The 21,520-nt window shown below is 63.3% G+C and overlaps 1 protein-coding gene across 1 annotated transcript in view; it reads right to left on the reverse strand.

The window, feature by feature from the left end:
- Positions 1-9,617: 9,617 nt before the first annotated feature.
- ZNF516 (zinc finger protein 516) overlaps positions 9,618-21,520 on the reverse strand; it is a 35,213-nt gene continuing 23,310 nt past the window's right edge. The window contains exons 2-5 of the mRNA XM_054583791.1: positions 19,550-20,959; positions 14,567-14,691; positions 13,649-13,699; positions 9,618-9,677 (exon numbers count right to left, since the gene is read on the reverse strand). Coding sequence (XP_054439766.1) covers positions 9,618-9,677; positions 13,649-13,699; positions 14,567-14,691; positions 19,550-20,959 — 1,646 coding nt within the window. The remainder of the gene's footprint in view (positions 9,678-13,648; positions 13,700-14,566; positions 14,692-19,549; positions 20,960-21,520) is intronic.

A 21,520-nucleotide genomic window follows, 5' to 3' on the forward strand; every position in this document is an offset into this window, starting at 1 on the left:
ATATATTGAACAAAGATACAGGATTTACGCGGGGCCTCAGCAATGTTTTCAAGTGACAGCCACGCATCTTAGAGCCGAGTCCTTCCCCAAACCAAAGCTATTTCCAGCATTAGCGAAATTAGTTGTATGTGTAATAGACTCACGCTCAGGCTTTTATCTAGAAAAATACTTAAATGTGAAAATTTAAGAAGCCCTTACAGTTTCATTACCTACAATTGGCTTGTTCTTGGAGAGTCGTTTTCCGGAATCTTCCCATTATTTTATTATGTAACACAGCGGAGAAGACCCCCCCCCCCCCCCCCCGGCTGCCTGGCCTCACTCAGGACAAATGGGCTGATTCGGGGCAGGGGCTGTGTCCTGGGGTGGGGTCCTGGGACATCAGCTGTCCTGGCTGCCTTGCCCGAGCTGAGTCCTGAGGGGCCGGTCACCGCTCACCCGGTCTGCGCTGCCGTGGTCGCAGGTCGCGGGCCAGAGCTGAGGGGCAGGGCCAGCAGGAAGGGGCGGGGTTCATGCGTCCCGTGCTCTCCGTGCGCCACGCCAAGAGCGAGCAGGACGCAGGGCAGGAGGAGCCCCTAGCGCCCGGCCGCTGCCAAGCCAACATCCACTCTGCCCTCAGTCGAGGGCACGTTTGCCTGACTCCCTGCAGGTGGTCCCTGGGGTCCGGGGCCGGCGAGGCCTGCAGGGCGGTCTCCCAGCTGGACACTGGGCCCTGCTTTGGGCAGAGCGGGGCCTCCAAGAGCGGACCCGGGCCAAGGGCAGGCAGTGCCCGCGCCTGCCTCTGTGCCCTCACGTCCGCCACCCCCGCTCCCCAGCCTCCTCTCGGGGAGATGCCATTTCACACTGGGCCGCGTCCCCCCAGTCAGCAGCTTGAAGCTGTAACCCCCAACGTGACTGTGTTTGGAGGTAGGGCCCCGGGCCTGAGCCCACCAACCCGGCTCCCTGCCGCTGTGCCGGGCCGCTGGCCTCCTTGGCTGTGCACGCAGGGGTCCCCCCCAACCCCGGGACCTCCCCCCGCCCCCCTGGCTCTCTGACATCAGCCTCCTGGTCTGGGGAAACGTCACTCCAAGGCCATGACCGACCGCGAGAGGAGGTTCTCTTCTTCACGCCTCTTGGTCTCTCTCGTTCACTGCCCTTACCTCGCCCGGAGGTTTCTGCACGTGTTTGTTCACCTGGGCACCCTGTGCGCCCCCGGCGGGGGGGTGTATAACACCCTGAGACAGGGGAGCTCAGTGTCTGAGGAACCCGGCATCTGGGTGCCTGGAGCCGAGGGGACACACAGCAGGCCCTCGCATCGAGGGAGGGGAATGCGTGGCCCGCCCCGCGCCCGGGACTGCGCGCCCCGCACGCCCCACGCGTCTTCACCGCGGTAGCCCCTGGCACGCAGCCAGCCTGCACGACCCAGCACACAGTGGGTGCTCCATGCGTGTCTGCCGACCGAGGTAACGACGGAAGTGAATGAACTCAAAATCGGCCGCACTCTGCCTGCATGTCTGACCGCCATCCACCACCTAGTGGTGGGAGAGGGCAAGTTCAGGGGGAGCCGCCTCCAGGAGGAGCCAGGGACAGGGACAAGCACACCAGTGCCTCGGTCCCCTCCACGGCGGTCGCGTCCTGCCGTGGGAGTTCTGAGGGTGCCGCCGCCATGTGGCCCATTATTGGGCAAAGGGTGGGCGCACAGGAAAGGGACTCGCGGCGTGACGTGTGAAGGCGAGGTTTCCGCGGGACTCCTAGGGCAGTGCGCACCCCCGGTCACGTGCACGCTGCGCAGGGCGGTCCCAGGACCTGGCTGACTCTGTCGGCGCCCAGACCCGTGCGTGAGCTTTAACCGAAGAGTCCAGATCGCTGAGCCCCCATTTCCCTAGGAAACACAGCGCTCACGGGGGAAGGGCAGGGGAACTGAGAAAGTGAAGAGTGGGAGATGGGGGCAGGGGGTGAAGAGGGCGTGCGCCGGCAACGGCACAGCCGCCCGAGGGGCAAGCCCGAGGGGCAGCTGGGATGCCTGCGGGCGGACCTCGTAAAGACACCGGACCTGCGGCCGCCCTGTCCCTCTGTAGCGGGGGGCCCAGCGCGGACGCGGAGGCTGGGCCACGGCTGAGGGGCTCCGTCCGGAGCGCCAGGCAGAGCGGAGGGAGGGTCAGGCTTGCAGGGCGCGGCGCTCACACTCCTGCAACGCCAACGGCCCCAGTCCGGCCCTCGGTGGACGGGCGGGGAGGAGCAGAGGCCCAGGGAACGGAAGGCAGGCGACATTCCTGTGAGTGTGTCTGGGCTTCTGCCGCACTCGGAGATGCAGTGTGACGTGTTTAAAATGTTCCAGCTCAAAACCACGTAACAACAAGGTGAAGGTAGCAACCAATGTGGCAAAATGTTGTCACTGTTGAACCCGGATGGTAAAGGGTGTGTGCGCGCGCGCGCACGTGCGACTTTCCATAGGAAGAAAAGTCATAGTGAAACGCAGAGCAAAAGGAAAAAATAACAATGACGCTCAACTAGAAGGTCCGCTGCCCTTAACGTGAGGCACTTCGGTGAAGTAGGGGCGGCCCCCAGAGCCAGGCCGGGACGGGAAAGCGGTGGAGGCCAGGCTCTTTAAAAAGATTAGCGTGAAGACACAGGATGGGGCACACGCTGGCGGGGGGGACCCACGGAAGGCTTGCACAGGCCGTGTTTTGGGAGGAAGATGTCCCGAGGGTGAGAGAACCAGTTGAGAGGAAAAAAGACTGAATCTGGAGAAACCGACTACAAGGCCCATGCGCTCGGCTTGTGATGCGCTGGGAGCTCGCGCTGGGAGCTCACACCAGGTGCTCAGGGTCCCACCGCATTTTGTTTCCACAGATGTTAGTTCTTAGCTCAGAGGCGGCCACCGGGAGCAACTTGGGTCCCTAAGAAACAGGAGCTTGAGGACCCAAATCGTCTCGTTCTGATGCAGTGGTGTCCGCGCCAACCCCTGCGCACGCGTCCCCAGCCCCTCCGGAGAGGGCTGCTGAGCGGGGCTCGGTTCGGGACTCACCTCTCAAGCCCCAGCGCTGCGTCACCTGGATCCGGGCAGAGCCACCTCCCTGGACAGGTCCTGTCTGCCCCGTCCCTCCTGGCCTTGGCCTGCCTCAACCGAAGTCTCCCTGTCAGTGTCTCACTACCAGGTGTGCCCTGCACTGTCCCCTCCGCCTTGTCTCTAGTTCTCTAACGGGGGAGAGAGGCTCCTGTGGCTCGGGAAGGGGCAGCCCGTCTCCACGAGGGAGCCACCGGCTGCCGGGGGTTTGTTGTGGCGTTGTGGCTCCTCTCCCCTGCTCGGTGTTAACATCATCGAGGAATAATTGACAACCACTCCAGTCCGTTTCCTCAGTCAGGTCTGACGACTCGACATGCATCCCAAGCGCATGGTGGCGATTTCCCAAAGCGCATGGCCTCGGGCTCCTGCCCCCCAACCACGATCTCCTTACAGGGGGTCCACGTCGGCCACGGCTTGATGTCAGGTGCCAACTTTCTCTGAAGTCCAAGTCATTGCCCAAATCGTTTTATAAAATGAAATTGTTTCGGAAGTTTCAGGCAGTGGCGCCTGGTCTTGGTGACAAGGGGGAACCAGGGTGCTGTGATTAGATCCCTGACTCTCCCTGCCCCCCGTGGAGGCTCCCCTTCCCCGCCACGTCCCTCCAAATCAGAACCGGCTCTGATGCCTTTCCCGCCACGAGCGCGCGGGGCACGGACCGGTTCCAGGGGGTCCCCTCCCTGCCCCAGCACCGGGGACCATTCTGAGCCGTGACGGGCACCTCGAGTTTGCGGAATGAATTTATTGTGTCAAAAACTTTGTGCAGCCCCGGCTGGCATGGCTCAGTGGACGGAGCACCTGCTTGCGATCCAAAGGGTCACCAGTTTGATTCCCAGTTGGGGTGCGAGCCTGGGGTGCGGGCCAGGTCCCCAGCAGGGGGCACTTGAGACAGTGGATGTGTCCCTGTCTCCCTCCCTTCCCCTCTCTCTAAAGACAAATCTTTAAAAAAAAATTTCTGTACATTTCTACAATTTCAGAGAAACCTGAAATCTCCGATCAGATGAGACCTCCATGTGCAAAGACCTGGACATTGATTTCCTGAGAAACGAGCGTCTGTTAACCGCACCCCCCACTCCCGGGACCCTGTCCTGGAGACACTCTAGCATGTCCTTGCCACTCTTTAAATGTGGTCCCAGGACCCACGGGAACATGGCAGGGGGAGGGGGAGGCATGTCAAGCGGGGATGCTCGTGGTGACCTCAACGTCGACAACGGTGCCAAACCTCAAGGTCTCTCTTCCCGTGGAAGCCGGAACCGCCGGCACCCACCCGCGCTGGGTCTGGCCGACACCCCCCCTCGGCCGACCCTGCGATGCGGAACACTCTCCCCGCAGCATCGCCTCCTGTGAGAAACGGGGGAGCCCAGGGCCCTCCGCCGCCAACGGCACTTCACTGTCTTCTCTTCCCCGGCGGACCCTGCAGGGGTTGCCCCGCCTGCGGGCCTCGCTCCGGCTTGGGCGCCCATGGGCTGTGAGGAAATGAGACAGTCACATCTCTGTCACCCGGGCAGAGACCAGGGCACGTCACGTTGTCCCTCACTAGCTCTGCTCACCTCCTGGATGATCGCTCCCCGTTTGGAAGGTAAGAAGGGAGATGCGAACAGCGCACGTGAAATCTGGCGGGAAATGCCGCCGCTGGCTTCCACCAGCAGGACAGTGAGGAGGAGGCTGCCCGTGCGGTTTGCGTGTGGCCGCCCACGACCACGCCCCGCTCTTGCACCCAGCGCCACAAGCCACAGGCATGGTGACATCTGGTCGCCGCCTCCCTCCCAATCCCCCGCAGCCAAGGGGTCCTCGGAGCCCGGCAGGAGCTTCGGAGCCCACCAAGGGGACCCGTGGGCACACGGGGTGGGTCGGGCTTTCCTGGGGGGTGTGCAGTTCCTCGTAGGACCCCCGGAACTGGGAAGGGGTCTGTCCGGGGCCTGAACACGTGACCATCACAGGAACCCCTGCCAGGTGACCCACGGAGACCTGGGCCGGGGGCTCCTCACCCCACAGGAGCTACCAGCACTTCCGCTGCAGGGCCTGGCGTCGCCACTTCCTCCTCAGGGTCGGCAGCGCCCCAGGCCGAGGTTCTCGATGCCCTGAGCCGCAGCATCCCGCCGAGGACGTCCGGTTCCGAGGTCCACGCAGCACCAGGCCGTCGGACACCGCCTCTGCCTGGGAGCGCGGCCCCCGCCCCCCCCGGCGCCCCCGCCAGCCCCTGAGCGCACGAGCCGCGCGCCCAGACCCCCCCTCCTCCCCGGAACCACCGGGAAGCCACGTCCAAGGACTTACCTTGCCCCTGCTTTCTTCTGCCAGCGGAGACATAGCCATCACATTTAACTTCTCAATACATTCTATTTATTTAAACTGAAATCGGTAGTTCGTTTCTGCCCGCTCTCCGATCAGCAGACAGCGGCAACGACAGCGCGCTCCCCTCTGCGTCCCCGCAGTTTTGCTGCGGCTTTTTCAGCGGGGTCGGGGTGCGGGCGCACAGGGTGGGCTGGGCGAAATGGGAAACAGAGCCGCCCTCCCGAGGAGTTTTCCAAGCGTGTGTCTGTCCTGCAGCCCAGACAGACTTTCAAGAAGCGTTTTGGCCCCTGTGGCACCTTTCTCGGTGCGCTCTCTCGTGAGCCATCCTGAACGCACTTCGGCTTAAATACAGACCGACCGCGACCCATCCCGCCCGCCCCGCGGTCGGCCAGCGCGGCATTCAACCCCGGAGCGCGAAAGGCCGTCGAAGGGCGCGAGCCGCTCCTGACACGCGGAAGAAGGTCTTACGCATCTCAGGAACTCCAAGATGTTTTTATTGATTCCAAATTCCAATAGAATGAATATGCTTTATCTAAATATTTTATCACACAACTGAAACATTGAATTCTTTTTCAGAAATAGAGTTAAATACATCAATCTAGTTACAAATTCTAATATAAAGAGTACAAAATATAATGTTATAAATTGTATCTTAAAAAAAGAAATACAAATTCTATGGTTTTTGCATTTTCCTGCCTCAGAGTAGAATTGACAAAACTGGTGAAGAATGCGCGTCCTCCCTGTCACAGGGCCCGCGGGCTCCGCCTGCCCGGGACCCCCGCCCCGCCCCGCCCCGCCCCGGCCCAGCGACCTGAGCGCCCAGGACAGACGCAGCAGAGCTCACCGGCCTGCAGCGCGCCCGGCAGGCGGCCGCTTCGGAGCGAGAGGTGGAGCGAAGGCGCCGCCCCTCTGCGTGGGTCCCTGCAGCCTCTAGGGCGGGGGCGGAGGCTTGTTCTTCAAGAAGGAATGGGGGTCGAGAACCCGCCTGGCGGCCACGCGATGCTGGGAGCGCACTCGCTGTGACGCACAAGACACTCGTCCCCTGAGCTGCGCTCTGCAGCCGGCGCCCTGCGGAGGCAACCCCGCTCCCTGCCGCCCCCTGCCGCCCCGCCCGCGCAGGGGCTGGGTCACCGGGCCCGGCGTGCGAGGGCCGTGCGCAGCCGCCTGCGGAACGTCGAGACCCCAGCCGCGTGGCCGAGCTGTGCAGAGCCCACCTCCCTTCCCTCAGGAGCCGGTGTGCCCCCGCGTGTAAGAAATAAATAACTATGGGGGGCGGGGGGGCCTTAAAGCATTTAATACTTTTCAAAACCAAAAGGGCAAAACCCATTTGGCTTGAAAATTTGTCGTGTTTTGAGCAAGGTGAACTCTCTCCACCTCTAACGGCCCGTCGCCCCTCCCCCGCCCCGCCCCCGGCAACCAGAGAAGGGACAGGGCAGGGGACCGCTTCCCAGAGACGCTGCCGCGCAGCCGGCTCTTCGGAGAATGCAGGCGTTCCTTCTTCCGATGAGGGGCGGGGTGGGGAACCGAGAGCCCGCCGGGAGCGCGTCCCGGGGTGGTGATGCGGCCTTCGCGGTGAAGCGGCGGCGAGCGGGGCCGCGGCAGGGCCTCGCCAGGGCCTCGCCAGGGGCGGCCGGCGGGGCCGGGACACACACGGAGAAGCTGCGGGTGGACAACCAAACCCTTTATTGTCTAAGTTACATGAGACGCCAACACTGTAAAACTCCTGGGAAGCAGAAGGAAACAGCAGATCGGTAGAGGTAGTAGGAAGCCTGGAGCGGTCGGAAGGTGACTTACAGGAGAGATCACACGGAAGTCGTCATTCGGAAAAAGCAAATCAAACACATCGGCTAAATAAATAAGAAAACACAAATCATATTAAATACGAGGGCAGAACTGACAGAAAGGCATTCACAACCAATACAATACTGATGATCAGCGAAGGAGGAAGCGCAGGCAGGCCCGGGAACAGCGCGTTCGGGGGGTGGCGGTCGCGGGGGTGGGGGCACCGTCTGCATAGTTAAGCGAGAGCCCGGCACCCGCCCTCCACGCAGCTCCCAGCAGTCGGCGCTGGCTCGAGCGGCGCACTCTTCCCGCGGCCGGGGAGCCAGGCCTCCGCCCGCCAGGCTCCCCGACGGCCTCTCCGGGAAGATGGGTCCGCCCCGAAGGCCCGCGGGGCTCCTGCGAGCCGCTCTGGGGCGGGACGGGCAGGACACCGCCGGTCACTCTGGGCGCGGAACTTCCTTTAGGAACTGACGCACAGAGAAACAGACGGCACGGAACCGCAACCCCCTGCGCGCTCCTCCGCTGCCACCTCCGCTCGCGGCCGAGGAAGGAAAAGCCAGGAAAGGCGGGACGATCGCTTCGGGGGCGCTTGCGCGAGGACCGCGCGGACGTCCGCGGAAAGGCATTGTGATTTCGAAGGTGAGCAGAGGAATGTATCTGCGACTTTGCTCCAAAAAGACTTTGCAGAACAGTTTTGCGAGGACATCCCTAATGACACCAACAAGACAGGTCATTCTGGTACATACCCGGTGTAAGACTCTCAGGGAAAACAAGTAAAAAATTAGATACCCACACACGTGTGTCCGTGTGTGCATGTATGCATATATGGATATATATGTAAGCTAGCCAGTTACATTGCATCGTTTCCAAGTGTTGCAAAGTAACCTGAACCGTCAAGTAATTTAAGTTCAGTAACAAGTAGAATCCAGAACCAAACACTAACTAATAACAATAACAATAATAATAATTCAACAAATCATTAGAACAAGAAAACCACACTTTAGGGGGGTGTGTACGTGTGTATGTGTTCAAACAAGTCTTTGTATCAGAAGCCCATTTTCTACAAAAACTGCGCTAATCCACTGCGGTACAAAGTAAACTCTCTCACCAGCATTAAAGGTTAAGGATAATTTCTGTACATGTAAAATTATTGCTTTTTTGAAAAATATATTTAGCATGCCCGTTTTAATCCATTTCCTGCCTTTACAAAATTTCACAATTAAAAAAAAAAAACTAGTAAAGCTTTTGCAAAAAATTTCACAGAACATTTCCATTCAAGGCAGCAGTAACTTTTGATAATGCATAAAATCCCATGTGCAAAAATCTGAGACTCTCAGAAACATTACCATCATACAGAGGGTTGCGGTCCCAGGAAAAGCAAGTATTTCTACCTGCGGAATAGAATTCTCACTGCGGACGCTGCAAGGTCTACGATCCTCTGCTCTGGCCTTCTCCCCACCACCACGACTCGCATTTGCATGACTGAGGAAGAGGTATATAGAGCCACACGGCCCCCGTACGGGGCCTGGGACCTCCACCTGCGGCGGGTGCCCGACCTGGGGAGGGTGCCGGGCCTGCCAGGAACACACACCGACGCGCAAGGTGGGGCTGGGGGAGGGGGAGCGCGGGGAGGGGCCCCAGAGCACCAGTGCCCCGGCGAGCAGGCCCCCCATCTGCCCGGGGCTCCCCCGCGGGCCTCGGCGGGCCAGCCTGGGAGGCGCGGGGGCCAGAGCACACGCTAAGCCGGGCAGCCTTCCTTTGGGAGCAGTTTGCAGAATGTAGCCCTGTTACAAAAGGTCCTGAGAATAAACAAAGAAGCCTGCTTTTCTTAGTGTTCAACTAGCTCTGTCTCCGAGGCGCAGCGGGGACCCCCGGGGCTGTGTCCCCGCGGCCCAGGTGCCACGCACGGGCACGGGGCGCTGGGACGCGCAATGGGAATGCAAAGGGCCCCTGGGCTGGGAGCGGCCAGGGCCCCGCCGAACCCCACCTCGCACAGCACCCGCACGCCGCCCTCTCCCTGACTCACACCCGACTCTCATTCCCATGGAGGCAGGAGAGGCCCCGGCGGTGACACTGTGTCAGGCTCGACCCTGCCCCTCACCGCTCCGCCTGGCGGTCCTGCCCACCCGGTGTCACTCGGTCCCCCACACACAAGAAGCTCTTTTCCAGTGTCTCCAACGTGTGTCACGCAGAAGCCTGCGCCGTCGCTGCCACCGCCCGGCGAAGGAAACGTGGGACGGAGGGCGGCGGGCACAGGCAGGCGGACGGGGCGTCGACGTGGCCTCCCGGAGGGCAGCGTCCTCACTGGCTGCTCAGCGTCCGGCCGGGAGCGCCGCGCCGGCCGCCTCCACGCCTGCGCGGCTTCCAGGCGAGGCGGCCGGTGGGCCGGGCTCCACCCCCTTCCTCAGGCGGGGCTCAGGGTCACTGCTGGGAGGCTGTTGGGACATCCAGGAGGGGGCTGCTAATGGCTGTCGCAGGGCCGGGGTCCGCTGGGAGCGCGTCCTTAGGTTCCCTTTCCAAGAGGCACGGTCTGGACGGCGTCTGGGTCAGAAGGGTCTCTCGCCTGCGTGAGAAAAGGAGACAAGAGAACATCTCAGTTCTGCCTTCCGGTTTCTACCTGCGCGTTGCCTGTCAACGTTCTCACTGACTCCCAAACGACGCCCAGGAACACAGACCATGGCCGCCGCCACCACGGCGCAGCCCGGCCCGCTCAGCAGAGGCGCCCGGCTTCCGTGGGGCTCGCAGCCCCCAGCGGGGCGTGGTTTAAAGGCGCCTTCCCGGCCCCCCCACCCCCGGAAGCGGCTGAGCCGGTCACTCCTGTGAATCAGGGGGCGACAGGCCGCGGCCACGGGTCCACGCAGGAGAACGGCCAGTGTCTGAGCCAGCGCTGGAGAAAAGGCTCGCGGGGGCGGGGGCGGATTCCGGAGAGCCGACTTCTGCAGTACAGAGCGGATCTGCCCGCGGGCGGCCACCCCAGAGCAAGGCTGAGTTTGGGGGCTGAAGAGAGTGACGTTCAGCTCCCACCCAATCCAACAAAACGCCAGCGACGCACCCCGATGTCCGTCACCACTCCCCGCCAGGTCGGAAGAACGGAAGGGGCCTCCCTCCAAAGTCAAGTGAACTGCTCTTGTTCAGCTCTATGAAGAGGAGGATGGCTGAGGCGAATGAGCTGAATTCTGCAATATGATCTGGGAGCTGAGCACCTAACACCGCCTCCCCCGCGGGAGTTCCCGTCGCCCGACCGTAACATTGCGGCCGCACGCGGGACAAACCAGGGTGCCCTGGTTTTCTCATTTCCTGTTACTTTGGCTAATGGAATCACTGCTCCAGCTTAACTGTTGTAAAATAGCACTTAGAATAGTAAGAAATAAACTATTAATCACAGTCTTTAAATGCCGGCAAGGAATCTACACACATCAACACTCCAGTGTTCGGATTTCGGGGGAAGTTGGCCTGGTGTTTTAAATCCCCAAACCAGGGGAGGGGGGAAGAGGATGAGTTTTTCCTGAATTTGAGCTTTTAATTTCTCATGAGACGACAGACACAAACTGCTCCTCACACTGAAGAGCCTCACTTGGACCCTCGGCTACGTTTATGATCGGCATTGCTGCCCGCACGCACTCTCTGCCCAGGGACGGCAGAGCCACCCCCACCGCGACAGGCGCGCGGCACTAAGGCCGCTCCTCCCTCCGGCCCCGGCCCTTCCGCAGGAACGCACGGGAGAGACGCCCGGGCGGAGGCCACACGACCACAGCTCCCGCCAGAAACCCTGCTGCCCAACCTACGGCCAGCGCGTGTGCTCGGTGCCCCGCCCACGCCCCCGTCACAGGGGGGCGCCGTGGAGAAACCCCACGGCAGACGGGCTCGGCCAGAGCACGCACGACAACCCCGGACACACCCAAGGGGGCCATTTCCTCTCCCCGGGGGGCGCAGGCTCAGGCCAGCCAGGTCGGAGTCGGACTCCACACACCTGCCTGGGCGGCAAGCCCGCGAACCATTTCGCCAAGGCGCACGGTGTGGATGGCCAGCGACAATTACCCAACACGGCGACTCAAATGAGAGTACGGCGAAGCCAGGGCAGGGGTCAGCGGGGTGTCCGCGTCAACAGAACGTCCGCCCACGCACGCGAGGTTTCTGACCGTGAGCGGCGCCCACAGCCATGGCTGCCAAGCTGACAACATGGTTCCCAAACTAGGATTTCTCCATGTCCCTCCTGTAAGAAGCGACGGGCAAACAGCCTGAAAAACAGAACAAGGCCCAACAAGAGCAGCCGCAGCCCAGGGCCAGCTTCCGAGGCGGCGAAGACACCACGTGAGGACAAGGCACCCTGAGACGGCCCCGGGGCGGCTGTGACGGGCACACATGCCCAGGGCGATGCGGGCGTCTGCATGGTCACCGCCGCGCACCGCGCACGAGGACTCGCCCTGCCCTCGGGCCTCCTCCGGCGATGAAGGACGGTCGTCCGTTTCCAGAATCACCGCCAACTGCCAACACCTGACGCGCACCAGGCGCGGCGCGCCCTCGCCGCTTGATTTTCACGGCGAGAAGACAGCTACGGCCGCTCTCGTCTGTGTTTGACAGACGGGGACGCAGGTGGAGTTAACGGGCACGAGGTCAAAGGCAGAGCCGGCTGTGCAACGACCCGCTCCCTCAGCCACGGACGTTCAGCTCTGCCGGAGGCGAGGGGCGGGCCTTCAGTGGGTTCACGCGCTGAGAGCCGCTGAAAACCGGCGCACTGCCCCCGGGGCGACGCTTCCCCGCCTCAGACCCGTCGCCTAACCTGCCTCCTCGGACCCCCACGGGGCGTCCCACCCGCGATGTCCTCCCCCCGCCAAGCCCTGCCGCCTGCCAGGCGTTTCCACACACACCCGGTCTTCCTGGCCCCACCCCAGCCCGGGGGCCGCCGCGGCCCCTCACTGGGACCCCCGGCGCCTCCAAAGCGGTGCCCCGTCGGCCGTCGGACCCACCCCCGTCCATTTCCAGAGTCCAGCGTGGCTCTGCCTCAAAACCCTCCCCTGGGGACGTCACCGCCGGCTCAGGGCTCCCCAGTGCCCACCCGGGGACACCCACACCTTCAGCCCAGGCCCCGGCTCCGGAGCCCCCCAGGCCCCTGCACGGCCTTCCGGAGCCCAGGCTCCTGGACCCTCGCCGCGGCTTAGTGTGGCCATTTCCTTGTCTGAACTGCCCACGGACGCTAAAAACCGTAAAAGCCAGAGAACGATCTACCTTGTCTCCCCATAGGACAGAGCCTGGCGTGTCGCAGGTACTCAAGAAATGCTACTGAGTGAATAAAGGATTATTGGAAAACTCAATTCCCAAATATCGTCTCAATTACATAACTCAGCACTAGCACGTACATCTGTAACAGTCCATCGGCTTCGGGAGTCAGCAGATGACTCCTGCGTGAATACATGTGCTCTATGAATTTTTTCACGGTTCCGTTTACTGACTTTGGGAGGGGGGAAGGGAGGGAGAGAAACGTCGACGTGCAAGAGAAACACTGACTGGCACCTCTCGCGCGCCCCCTGCTGGGGGCCTGGCCCACAACCCAGGCCTGTGCCCTGACCGGGAATCGAACCAGTGACCTTTCTGTTTGCAGGCCATCCATCAACCCACTGAGCCACACCAGCCAGGAGCGTTGTATAATTTCAAAAAAAGACAAAAAAACCAAAAATCCACGAGGCACAGCTCCTCAAGGCCACAGGAAAAGAACTTGACTTCAACAGCCGTTCGTTAACGTGAGTGAAGCATACGAAAACCACCTGGCCGGTCAGCACAAGTCCTGTCCTGGCCGCAAGCAGCAGCTGAGCTGCTCTCGAATCTACAGCGGCTCCCACACGCCACGCAGCAACCCCGACGGCAGGAACCGGGAGAGCACGGGGTGCGGTCACCCTGGCAGACACGTCTCCCTGCGTGTTAAGGAAAACGGAACTCCCTTAGAGAACCAGAACCTCCCGTGACTAACCAGCAAAAGCCACAGGTCACGGTGGACAGGAAGTACCATCAGAGCTGTCCCTGCAAACACAGCCCTCGCGGGGACGCTCGCCAGCCCGGCTCAGGCCACACACGCACGGCCACACATGTGCGCGCACACGGGTGTTCCAACGCACCAGGGTGTGAGGCGCAGTGCGTGCCATGGGGGACACAGACAGAACCCCAAACTCAGCGGACGTTTCTGACAGAGCACTACAAAAACACGAGACTGACGAGACCGAGCGTCGTTTCTTCTAGAGCAAACTTGGAGGCAAAAACACCTGGGCTGCGAATGTATGAGGGTCTGGGGTCTCCGGTCCCCACCAGATTCTCCCGGGTCCCGCAGCCCCCACCAGCCCGGAAGCAGCTGGAATGGGCCTCTGCGTTTTTGGGTCCCCAGGCGGGGCTGTCCTGAAGGTCTGGGTTGCACATTCAAGTCCACAGGGGCGTCCGCACGTCAGTCCGGTGGGAGAACGGCCGCCCCAGGGTGAGCACCGTGGCTCGCACCCCCGCGACCCCACTGCCACCCAAACCTGCGGGCGCTGCCGTCAGGAGACCTACTTGTTTGGGGGCGTCCGCGGAGGCGGCGTGCACTTCAGCACCTCGGAGCCGCTGGACTCGAACGCCACTGTGGGGACAAGGGGTGCGTTAGCGGGCGGGCATGGGCCTGGCCGACACCCCCGGGGCCAGGGCCTGTATGGGTTGAGCACTTCCACCAAAAAAAAAAGAAAAAAAGAGGAAGAAGACAAAACGTAAAAGACAGGACAGCAGGACAGCAGCGCTGGGCCTGCGGCCGGAAACCACGGACTTGCGGGCGCACTCGCTGGGAGGGCCTGAGAGGCTGCCCGGCCTCCGGCCCCTTCGCGGAGGCTGGGCCGGAGGGGCCCGCGCCGACGTTAATTACCCGCGTGTGGAAGGGACCCTCCACCCGCATCACTTAGCATCTGGCCCCTGTCATTTCACATCAGACTGGCTCGCGTGTGACCTTCCACGCGTCTGAGCACGGACCCTCCGGCCCCCCCGGGCCGGGTCAGGGACACGGGGGCTCTGCACCCGCCACGGTATCAGGGCGGCGTGTGCCGGAGAGGCTGGGTCCGCAGCCCCCACGCACGGCTCCCCGCGGCCCGGCCGCCCTGCAGGGGCGAGGGGGCGAGGGGGCGAGGGGGCACCCTGCGCGCGTCACACTGAACGCGGCTTTGATGTCCCCGTGTGCCGGTGGCAGCCAAGCTCATTAGCATATTCATTTTGGAGGAGTCTATGCTCTAATTAAAATGGAACATCTGCAAACAGGCTCATCTCAAAGTAAACCACACGGCAGCTGCAGGCAAAGAAGAAACCGTTTCAGGTGCTGCCTGGGAGGATCTGGCGTGTCATCCGAGAAGGGGCCGCGTCACCGCACCCCACAGGGGCCAAGGCGTCAGTGGGTTGCAGGCTGCGAGCGGAGGCCATGCCAGGCCCTGGGGGGGACGGGGGGGGGGCGGGGGGCGGGGCCAGCGTACCTGAGTGAGCCCGCATGTGCGCCCGCAGGTGGCTGGGCTGGTGGAAGCACTTCCCGCACTCGGCGCAGACGAAGTCTCCTGGGCGGGCCTGTGTCCGGAGCGTCCCTGGGTGGCATGGCCGGGGCGGGGGCGGGGGCGGGGGAGAGGAAACCATCATTAGTCCACCTGATGCGCCCTGAGAGGAGACACCCCAGGCCCTGGTGACAGCCGCCAGCCTTCCTCCGGGCTGCGCTGACAGCCAGGCACACGCGAGGCTGCGGGCGGGCGTGAACTAGGGGAGCCACAACGCGCTCCCGGGGCGGCCCGCGCAGGCGGCCGCCGGGGTGCGGGGCTCCGGGCCGCTGGATGCGCGCCCAGCAGGGTGCGGCTCTGTCAGTGGCTGATCGGAGCCACGCTGCCCGGCCAGGCCGGGCGCGGGGACTGGGGGCAGCAGGCCCGGGTCCCTGTCCCCTGTCGCTGTGTGGGCCACATGCCCGGGGCCCGGCCACCCACACTCCGCCCACAGGGGACACTGGGAACGAGGCCTGGCCTCACATCCGCTTTGACTCCATCGGATGCTCAGCTTTGGTTAGAAAAAGGAGGTGGCCTTTCCTGCCACGGCATCTCTCCAAAGAAAAGGCCGATTTTCATGGAATGGCAGCTCCACAGAGACCTCCCCAGGCTCGACGGTAACTCGACGGGAAAACGAGACCCAAAACACGAACCAGGAAGAGCTGCCCTGCGGCACCGCGCGGTTAAGCGGTGCTCCGCGAGCCGCGGGTCTGTGGACTGGAGGCTGACCGGCGACGGCAGGGGGCCTCAGCCACGCCAGCGGGGACTGGCCGTGCTCTCCGGATCCAGCCGGCCTCCGCCAACAGCAGCAACGGAAGAGCGCGTGCACACAACAGACGTGTTTACGGAGACGATCGGCAAAGAAACACGCCAACTGCCAGGACCCGGTCTGGTTTCTGATGTGACCTCGTGACCACCCGCCCGGGGGCACAGGAGAGCCTGCCCGCGGGTTCTCGGTTGGGAACACAGGAAGAGCGCGACGCCTCCCGCCGGCCCTGGAGCCCGGCATGGCCACTCCCTCACGGCGCCGAGGGGTCCCTTCGCCGGCTGGGCAACGTCGGCGCCGGCCACGGCCTCCTCTTTGCAAGCTTTCACCGAGCACGTCAGTGGAGGGAGAGCTCAGCGGGCTGGCCCGCCAAGGGCATCCCGGGCCCCGCAGTGGCTCGCGGGCTCCCCAGCACCCTCCAGGCCCCACCCCGCCTGAGTACACGCGTCCCAGGGCTCTGTCACCAGCTAACAGAGCGTGTCTGCCAGGACCACTTCCCTTCCCCGGTTGGGTCCCGGAAGATCTCAGTCCCAAAGCACCGTGCCCCCCGCTCCGTTCCCCACCCGGGGGTGCTCCCATGGAGGCTGCCAGACGACGGCGGCGGCGCTGCCTTCCCAGGGCCAGACGGGCTGCACTGAATGCACCGCCTGCGCCTCCCGCGTGACCGCGACGGACAACATGGCGCCCAGTCTCAAAGTCCCTTCTGAACACTAAGCCGCGGCCACGCTGGCTCTCTGAGGCAGTCCTCTCGCCGGTGAGTTCCTAGGCCGCCGCCCCCTCGCCTCCGCGCCCCAGTGCCCTTCTGTAGGCGTGCACCGGCCTGCGTGCACCGGCCTGCGCGCGCGCCCACGGCCCATGTGTTCCACCTCTTAGCTGCTTAAAGAAAGCACACCTGCCCTGCGTGGTCAACAATACAACACCTGCGCTACTGCCGACTTCCGAGTCGGTCACAAAGGTTATAAACTTCATCTGAGTAGAAGACGACCTGGTCAGCGGCCGCTCGGCAGCCCAGCCTGAGACAGGCGGACTCAGGTGAGGCGAGGCGAGGCGAGGCGGCGCGGCGCGGCGGCGGCGCGGACGGCCCGGCCCCCCTCCGGGAGAAGGCTCTGCGAAGGGCCTGCAGAGGCTTGGACAAAGGACGTGCACTCTTTCCCGCTGATGCGCCCCGATGTAACGGTTACTTCTATGTCCCCATAAGAAAGTATTATTCCATTCTGTTATCTTTAATGTTTTACTCTAAAATCCCCAGTATCATGTGCTCCAGCTTAGCCCCAAGTCTGGAAGCACAGATCATCTGTAATTTTATTCCTACTCTATCAACACACCATTTATGTCATATTCCTATGTTTCCAGACTTGGCAGCCACATGGTGGAATGATTATAGAAAATCTTTTTCTCCCCCATTCTTAAAGGGTTCATCTTCATGTAACTCCATCCTCTTTTGGCAGAACTTCCAGGCCGTAGACTCCGACACAAACACCATTCAGTGGAAACACGTGTAATAAGCAAAAGTCTCCGAGAACTGTCGTAACGTCTCAGGTAAAACGTCACGCCTCTGAGACAGACTCGGCCTGAGAGCAGAGTCCCGTTTCCCGGGGGACGGCCCTGAGGGCGGCGCAGAATCCCGCTCGCGGCACCGCACCCCACCGCACCCCTCGGGGACGGGGACGCAGCAGGCACATTGCTCCTCCCCCTCCGGAGGATTCCCTCCCGCGTACGTCCCCTGCCCCGACCGCAAGACGACGCCACACAGTTACCCGACGTCTGGCACGCAAAGGGGCGGCCTTACGCCGCACGGAGACAGAGAGAATGTGTCGGAGGACAGAATTAGATACAAAGAGCGCAGACAGGCTCGGAGCGGAAAGCCCACGAGGGGACAGGGACGCGCGGTGAGTCAGATAAGGGTCTAGGTTCGTGCTGCAAAGGCCAGCCGCGCACAGGCCCAGCAGGGGCAGGTACATGCCAGCGGGGGCGGGGGGGGCACACCGGGGCAAGGGTGTGGCCGTGCGCACAGTGACCGTCCCCGGCGGTGCGCCTGCTGCCTGAGCTGCAGGGACAGCAGCGGGGTCTCTGTAACAAGGACTTTCCTACCCTGGGCACCTCTCCAACAGCCAGGCCCCCCCCAGGCTGCAGCTGCTTCCGGCCACAAGGCCTGGGCACCTCCGAACCAAGCAAACTTTCAGACGAGGAGAAAGCAGCCAGCGATGGCCTGGGGGGCCAGCGGGAACCTGTACGGATCAGGGACTGGGACCCCAGCAACTGTGACGGCCGTGGCAGAGGGCGACTCCCTGTCGCAGGGAGGGCTCCACAGGGTCTGTCGGCCCCACTGGATCAGACCCAGGACCCACACGGAGCCCGGAGCCCGGCCGAGGGAAGGGCCGCCCGGGGCGGAGGCCCCCACCCACCACTGGGTGGAAACCCTCACAGTGCGGCCGGCCGAGGATGTGGGATTTAGCCAAGCTGATCTGGGCCCCTCCCTGAGCCCCGGACGCTGTGATTCCATCCACACGCCCCCAACAGAGCTGGCGGAAATGCCACCCTCTGGCTGAGTCTCAACGCTGCAGGGACAGCGGAGCTATTTTCCCATTTAAAAAGTAAACATTTAGCCTCTCCAAAACAAAAACAAAAACAAAAGCCTTAAAACCCATTAACTTTTTTACATTTTCAGGAAAAGGAAAACACGCCAGGCTACCGCGCAGTTCCATCTCTGCCGTCTGAAATTCTCAACCCTTCACTTCACACTCGCTTCTTTTTGGGGGGAAGACAAAGAAAGCAACAAGCTGGCCACAGGGCTGCTGAGGAGACGTGACCGCAACAAGTGGGCATGATGCTCACGAGGTGTGAAGCACAATATTCACAGGGCCGGTCACTGAAACATGGCGCAAGCGTGGCGCCCTCGCCAGGAGGGAGCAGGCGCGGGGAGGCCCCCCCCAGCCCTGCCCTGATCTGCCCCCGTCTAAAACTTCTCACTTTCGAGTCCAAGACGACCCACGGCTACAGAACGAGGCCAGCGCTGACCACAGAAGGCCAACCAACATAGCCCCTCACTCTGTCCTATAGCAAAGCACCTGCAGGATTGGAAACCACAGCTGATACAATGTAGCGGCCGCCGCAACAGAAGGAAGCTGCGGCAGCTGTGATACCCCACTGGGCCACACTGTGCCCAGAGCCACACTGTGCCCAGAGCGCTCTGCCTGGAGAAGGACCCCGGGTCCCACTGGCTCTCGACATCCCTGGGCGTCCAGGCCCTCCACTTCCTTCCAGAAAGTTCTCAAAAGTGCTCACTATGAGCAAGACCCACGGGCTCAGCACTCATCAGAACAGGAGCCGAGACCAGCCTGGAAGGAGGGCCCCCGCGCAGTCTCTAAGCCTGCGCGACACCCGAGCTTCCTCCCAGCCACGGAGCCCCTGAGATTTTCTCCAAGGAAAACCTGCACTCATGGCACTGCCCATCCGGCCAGGCCGGCCCGGGGGCCCGGGCCGGTTCCGAGGTCCCAGGAGAGAAGCAAGACCCGAGCTCCGCACCTGCCCGCCCGGTCCCCTCACACGGTGGGTTCAGGGCACCTCCCTGCCGACACACCCGCCCCCAACCCTGAAGCATGTCCCCCCAAAAGTGCTTCCAGCTTCTGAACGGTGAGGAACTGAGTTTGGAGGCCGCAGCCAACGGGGACCTGCTTTAAGAAAGGGCGGTGCCAGGGGCGGGCCCGGCGCGAACTCAGAGGCACGGCTCCGGGGGTCTGGCCACTCATCGGGACCACTCGGGTTCTGCTGGGCGCCTGGGCAGCGCGCCCCACGGACCGCATGGGGGCCGGCTGTCTCCTCCCCGGTAACAGCCAGGCGTCGAGGCCGCAGCTCTGGCAGGGATGGAAACCACCACGCGAGGTGGGTCTTTTCAAGAACTAGCCAGAGCCGGTTCCCCAAACCTCACGTGGTATGTCCCCAGTCTAGGAGGCTTTGCTACAAATGCAGGAGGACGTACTGATACGGACTTTTTTAATCTAAATGTACAAAATAAAACAAGGGACAGTGAACATCTATGGAAACTCTGCCTACGATGACCAAGAAGGAAAGGGCCATCGAGGTGCCTGCTCCCACCGGCGTCCGCGCGGGTTTCCACGTGAGCACTGCGGGCGGGCGGCGGCTTACCTCGGTGGCCCAGCGCGGGGCCGGCGGCGCCCCAGCCCTGGCAGAGGCTGGCGAGGTCCTTTGGAATGTAGGTCCTAAAGATGCTGAGGATGTCCAGGCGCTTCTCGGGGCCCTCGCAGGCCGGCTCCTGCTTGGCGGCGGGTGGGGCCGGCGGGGCCGTGTTGCCCCTGGGGCCCGGGCCGGCCTTGGAGGGGGGCTCTCGGGGAGGTAGAGGGGGGCCCCCGTCGCCTTTCCCGTGCGGCGGGCCCTGAGCCTGAGGGCTCGATTTGGCTTTCACTGGGTCCGGGGCGCTGTGCTTGCTGGGGGGGCCCAGGCCGGCCCCCCCTGGGGGGACGACATACTTGTCCCCCAGCCTGCTGGTGGCCGGCGGCTGGGAGCCGGCCCGGGCGATGACAGTGGGCGTGGGGGTGGTGCTCCTGCTGAGGCCGCCACCGGCCCCGGGCGCCGGTCTGGGGCTGGCCTCCCGCTTCGGCCTCGGCGGGGGCGGCTGGGCCGGGGCCCCGTGCGGCTCGGGGCCGTGGCCGGGCTTGGTCTGCCGAGGCCCCTCGGAGCCGGCCGCCCAGGGCGCACAGGGGCCCCCGGGATGGCCCTCCCGGCTCTTGGACGCGCCGGCGGCCTTCGCAGTCCCGCCCAGCGGCAGGGCGCTGCCTTTGGCCCCGGGCGCCCCACCCGGCACCTGGGTGCGCGTGAACCGGGCGATGGGCAGAGGCTGGCACTCTTTGCCCCCCAGGGCGGGCGGGGGGCCCGTGCGCCCGCTGCGGACAAGGAAAACCAAGTTGTTCCTGATGCTTCTGTGCCCATTGGGCTGCGTCCACTGCGGGGCCACGGCGCTGCAGCTGACACGGTGCCAGATGCGCTTGTGCATCCACAGGACCTCAGGGTAGTAGGACTTGTGGCTGCAGTAAGGACAGGGGTGGACGGCCAGCGCGGCCTGCAGCGAGGCCGCCAGCTCCTTGTGGCTGCGGTCGTCCCGGGTCGACCGCTCGCTGAGGTCCAGCGGGGCCAGGTCGGGGGCCAGCGCCCTCGCGCCCCGCCCCGCACGCTCCTTACTGTGCAAACCGCATGGCTTCTCCCTCGGGCGGCCGGCCGGGCTCTCGGACGAGCGCCGCCAGGGGGCCCCTTCCGCGCAAGTCTGATCCGCGTGGGAAGAGCCATCTGCGCTGTCCCTGGAGCCGGCGGCCTCCTGCGTGAGGTGACACGCCGGCATCTTCAAGTCCACAGAAAACCGCGGGGGCTCCGGCCTCCGGGCCGGCGCTCTGCCGTGGTCCTCACGGGCGGACACAGAGGCTGCGGCTTCCGCGCAGGGCCTGCCGGGGTCTCGCTCCAACGGGGTGTCTCTGAGGCGGTGACTGTTGGAGAACACGGGAGAAGCCGCGTCTTCGGGAAAGCAGTGGCCGTGTGGCTTTGCCCCTGAGGATCAAATGTGAAACGGGAAGTTACCATCTCTCATCAGAACAGAACAAGGGCGAGAAGCACCCAGGCCTGGCCCACAGCTGCCCGGAGCCCCTGGGCGGGGCCGGCCAGACCCCGGGGCAGTGGCGATACCTGGGCGGGGCTTCTTTTCTCAGCGGGTTTAAAGGACTCAGGAGACCACCGAGGAAATCACACAGCTGTCTACCTACTTGGCTGTAACCACACAGGCGCTAGTTAACGGAGGACAGGTCTCAGCAAACACCAGGAGGAACACTTCTTTCAAACAGCGTGAGGGCCCCCCCGGCTCAAACAGAACCCCGGAAGGCAGGCACCATGGGGGGCCTGGGAGAGCCGCACTGTTGCGCCCACCGTTCGCGGTGAGGGGTGTGGGGAGACCGAGACGCGCCCCCCGGCCACGCCGGCTGCCCCGGGGACCCCGGCTGCCTCGGAAACCATGCCACGTCAGCCTGGCCTGACCCCGAAACGGTCCCTTGGACTCTGTCTCGTAGCTCCAAGATCAAGTCCAAAACCTCAACATCAGAAGTCTCCTGCAGAGGC

This window comes from Pteronotus mesoamericanus, unplaced genomic scaffold, assembly GCF_021234165.1.
Source record: "Pteronotus mesoamericanus isolate MK-2021 breed Mesoamerican mustached bat unplaced genomic scaffold, CSHL_Meso_final contig_74, whole genome shotgun sequence".
Classification (NCBI taxonomy): domain Eukaryota; kingdom Metazoa; phylum Chordata; class Mammalia; order Chiroptera; family Mormoopidae; genus Pteronotus; species Pteronotus mesoamericanus.